The sequence below is a fragment of the Harmonia axyridis genome, chromosome 5 (assembly GCF_914767665.1).
Source record: "Harmonia axyridis chromosome 5, icHarAxyr1.1, whole genome shotgun sequence".
Lineage (NCBI taxonomy): Eukaryota > Metazoa > Arthropoda > Insecta > Coleoptera > Coccinellidae > Harmonia > Harmonia axyridis.
Window position 1 is genome coordinate 18,544,180 of NC_059505.1, and position 4,825 is coordinate 18,549,004.

General features: G+C 37.8%; 1 protein-coding gene across 1 annotated transcript; it reads left to right on the plus strand.

Moving 5' to 3' along the window:
* The first annotated feature begins 2,426 nt into the window (after nucleotides 1-2,426).
* On the plus strand, nucleotides 2,427-2,987 carry LOC123680839. Its single transcript, XM_045618955.1, has one exon. The coding sequence runs from the start codon at nucleotides 2,427-2,429 to the stop codon at nucleotides 2,985-2,987; it is 561 nt and encodes a 186-aa protein (XP_045474911.1).
* The last annotated feature ends 1,838 nt before the right edge of the window (nucleotides 2,988-4,825 follow it).

Below are 4,825 nucleotides of genomic sequence, written 5' to 3' on the forward strand. Positions count from 1 at the left end.
TCTTATAACAAATTTTGTAAACTCAAATTCACATAATAGAGAAAACTATGACAAGTCAGTTATAAAATGGTACAACGAAACAAAACATTTTCTTAGAACTAATGAAGACATAATCATCACAAAAGCCGACAAAAGCAAAACAACGGTAGCTATGTTAAGACATGATTTTATTTCGAAAGCGATGAATATTTTGGATGATACCTCAACATATTGTGAATTAGCTGAAGATCCTACCAAAAAAGTTCAAGCAAAACTTAATAAGATAGTATACTCTTTATACAAAGCAGGAAAAATAGATGAAACCACTTATAAGTTCTGAGAATGTAATAATGGTTTATGTCCTAAAGCATACTTTTCACCAAAGATACATAAAGAAGGTCATCCTCTAAGACCTATTGTTGCTTATATTGGGAGTCCCCTCTACAATCTTACCAAATTCTTATCAAATCTATTGTCCTATGCCTTCGACAAAGATGAAAGATACGTGAGGAACTCTTTCGAGTTCATAGATAATATAAAAAATGTAATCCTCCCAGATAGTTATATTCTGGTTTCTCTCGATGTAACATCTTTATACACAAATATACCTATTGATCTTGCCATTACATTAATAGAGAAAAAGTGGAATCAAATCGAGCCACATACAACCCTATCAATGCAAGAATTCTTACAACTTTTCAATTTTTGTGTTGAAAATAGTTTCTTTATCTTTAACAACAAATACTATAAACAGATTTTTGGACTTGGAATGGGGAACTGTCTTGCTCCTGTGGTGGCTGACATTGTTATGGTGGAAATTCAAAAGATCGCTCTAGGCCGACTTTCCTTCTGCACACCTATTTTTAAGAGATACGTGGATGATATCTGCACGTCGATACCAGCCGATAAGGCAGATGAGACCATCACTGTGTTTAACAGCGTACATTCACGATTAAAATTCACCATTGAAATCGAATCACAGGAGGGCACCTTACCTTTTCTGGACGTTTTGCTGATAAGACGCAGTAATGAAATAAAATATAATTGGTATCGAAAACCTACTTTTTCAGGCAGAGTTTTAAATTTTAATTCAAAACACACTATCACACAGAAAATTAATATTGTCAACAATTTGAAAAATAGAGCTCTGAAACTGTCATCTCCAGATTTTCACCAAGATAACTTGAACCAAATAAAATCTATTTTACAGAAAAATGACTATCCCACCAAGATTATTGAAGAAATTATTTACAGAAGAAATCGAGAACGGATTCAAGACGAAATAATCGAAAACAAAAAATTTTACGCCTTGACTTACGTTGAGGGTTTATCTGAGCAGATCAAAAGGATTATTTCATCGCTTGGTGTCGACATAGCTTTTCGATCTGATAACACAAACAGAAAGCTTTTCTCAAGGTTAAAGAGTACAACTCAAAAAGAATTGTTGAGTAATGTTATCTACAAGATTTGTTGCAAGGATTGTCAATCTACATATATAGGACAAACAGGTCGATATCTTAAAGACAGAATCTCTGAACATAAGAGAGATTCCCTCAACATACTCAACCCTCTAAAAAAGAAAAAGGAGAACAACACCCGCTCTAGCTGAACATGTGTCAAATACACTCCATTCTTTTGATTTTAACATCGATTCAATAAAAATATTAGGACACCAAAATATTTTAAGAAACGCTTACTACATGAAATGATCTCAATTAAACAAGATGAAAAATCCATTAACAGGAGAACAGACATTGAAGGTTTGAATACGGCTTATTACTATCTCATCAACAAAATAAAAAGAAAAATAACTTGAACTAATTATTCAAATTGAATGTCAATGTCATGTATGTAGATATAAACATTATTCATTATTTACTTATAACATATGTATTATCAGAGTGGTCTGTTCCCGTTTTATCATTTCGTTCGTTTTAGATTATAATTTGATGGTGTCAAAAAGTGATATTTATTTCATATATTTCATGATTCTGACAAAAAAAACCGCAAATAGACTGTAAGTAATTGGTTTCCCCTTTTTAATGTAAAATCATCAAGTACCTGTATGCTGGGCTGGATTGTTTTTAGTGTTTCTCTCACTATTCGTTTTTTAAAAAATTCCTTTTTTGCATTATATTGTTCATATATTCATGTAATTATTTATTCAATTGTAATGTCCCATTGTATATTCCAACATGATTTATTTATTAGTGTTTTTAAAAAAAAAAATCTTGTAATTTATTATAGAGCCCTGAAGAAGATTTTTGAATAAAATCGAAACATGTCGGCAATGGTCTGAGAAGTGGTTTTTGTTCCAACAACCTGACCTTCAACCCTGTCAAGAAAATACTTACTTCGATGTTCCATGATGATACATTAGTCTGTTTTGAAGCGGCTATTGTGGATAAAATATCTTCGGATCTTCCGACAGGGATCTCCCACCTACAATGAGAGATCGCTTTTCTAATCTACGACTCGCTGATCCTGAATTTTATAACCCTGCTCCGGTTGATATCTTATTAGGGGTTCAATCATACTTCGATATTCTGACGGACGAACCGCAGCATATAATCGGTAAACCAAGTGCGATATCCACGAGATTAGTCTGGGTTATAATGGGAGGTGTGTCGTCAGCGATTTCCCAAATTGTTCAGTCATTGTTTGTGACATCCGAGGAAGAGTTACTCAATGACACCTTGAAAATGTTCTGGGAATCGGAAGATATATCAAATCCGGGCGTGAATCTCTCCCCAGAGGATACCTTTTGCGAGGAATATTTCTCTTCTACGGTATCACGAGACTTGACGGGACGGTACATAACTAGACTCCCCTTCAAAAATAATTCTCGTCCTAAGTTAGGCACAAATCGACAGCGATCATTGGAGCGGTTTCATAAGCTGGAGTGTAGGTTCAAACGCGATCCGGAGTATTACAGGTTATATAAAGAAAATTTGAGGGAATATGTAGAACAGGGACATATGGTCCCAGCTCCTCAAAGTTCCGACTAGGTGATGACACATCATGGTGTTCTGAAATCGTCGGCGGGGAAATCTAAATTGAGGGTGGTGTTTTCTCCAGCAGAGAAGACTTCATTGGGTGTGAGTCTAAATGAAAAATTGTGTACGGGCCCGAAATTGCAAAGCGACATTGGTCAAATAGTTGCCCAATTTCGCCTTTTTCCCATCGCTGTGACTTGTGATATCAAGCAAATGTATCGAGCCATTTGGCTGCATCCGGAAGATTTCGAGTACCAGCACATTTTTTGGCGGTTTTCTTTCGATGATCCTCTCACCGAGTGGGAATTGCGCACGGTAACATTTGGCATTTCAAGTAGTCCGTTTTTGGCACAGCGAACCCTCAAACAACTCATATTGGATGAGGGTGCGAGATTTCCGCGAGCGGCTCAAATACTGGAATCCTACCGGTTTATGGATGATATTCTCTTTGGTGCCTTCAGCACAACCGCGGCTAGCGAATTGTGTCAGGAGTTGGTCGCGCTGCTCTGTCTCGCCGGGTTTGAACTAGGAAAGTGGGCAAGTTCTTGTACTTCAATTCGCTAAGATTGTTCGATCGAATCCAAGGATCTTTCTATTGCCGGCACTTCTTCAATTAAAGTTTTAGGTTTGATATGGGATCCAATAGGAGATGAGTTTCGCTTCAAGGTGGATGATACTCAGACGACTTTGACAAAACGCGGTATTTTATCACGAGTCGCACGAATTTGTGATTATAATGGGTATCTATCTCCGGTTACTTTTGCTATGAAGAATGGGATGAGCCCTTACCTTCTGAAATTATTGAACTATGGAATTCTCTCGAAAAGGAATTCAAGATGTTGGAGGGCATTTCTATTCCTCGGTGTGTGGTGCCTAGTACTCCATTGAGGGCACAAATCATTGGGTTTTGCGATGCTAGTATTCTGGGAATGGCAGCGGTTGTATACTTGCGTGTTGAAAATGAGCAGGGAATTTTTTGCAATTTACTTTGTTCAAAAACTAAGGTTGCCCCACTTAAAAGCTGGACTATAAATCGTCTCGAGTTGGGATCCGCTGTCCTACTGAGTAAACTTCTTCGTTCGCTACTGCCGCTCCCACCACCTCTGTCCGAATTAGAAATAATTTGTTTTTCGGATTCCACAACCACTTTGGCTTGGATTCAAACACCTCCTTATAAGTTGAAGACATTTGTATCAAATCGAGTCATTCAGATTTCCGAAGCATGCCCGAGTGCGATCTGGAGGCATATACCCGGAGAACACAATGCAGTGGACTCAGCGAGCAGGGGACTAAAACCATCTCAGCTTCTCTCTAACCGGACATGGTGGACCGGTCCATCCTTTCTTGAAACTCCGATTAATACGTGGCCTGAAGGGACCACTATTGTAGATCAGGATCTACCGGAAACGAAGGTCATACCTCCAGTTTCATACGTGGCTGCGGTCGAAAGAGATTATTTACTGACCTTTTTCGAACGGTTTTCTTCATTATTACGGGCACAAAGAGTGTTTTCGTATGTATACCGATTTTTTAATAGGTTGAAAACCAGGATTTATAAGTCTTCTGTCCCTTCGGAAATGACAGGGAGTATTTCGGCATCAGAATATCGGAATACCTTAAAGCTTTTCATTCGTCTCACCCAAGATCATTACTTGGGTTCTGAAATCATTTCTTTGAAAACGGGAAAATTATGTTCGCCGAAATTACGTGCACTCTCCCCGTTTTTGGATTCTTCCGGGTTTTTGCTGGTGGGGGGCAGGTTAAAAAGAGCCTGTCTTCCTTATCACACGAAACATCCTTATTTTATTCCTCGAGATTCTCACTTAGCACGTTTATTGTGTGAATACTAT

Bases quoted from the DNA above. Each gene is read 5' to 3' on its own strand.
- LOC123680839 (XM_045618955.1), top strand. From the start codon at position 2,427: ATGAGAGATCGCTTTTCTAATCTACGACTCGCTGATCCTGAATTTTAT.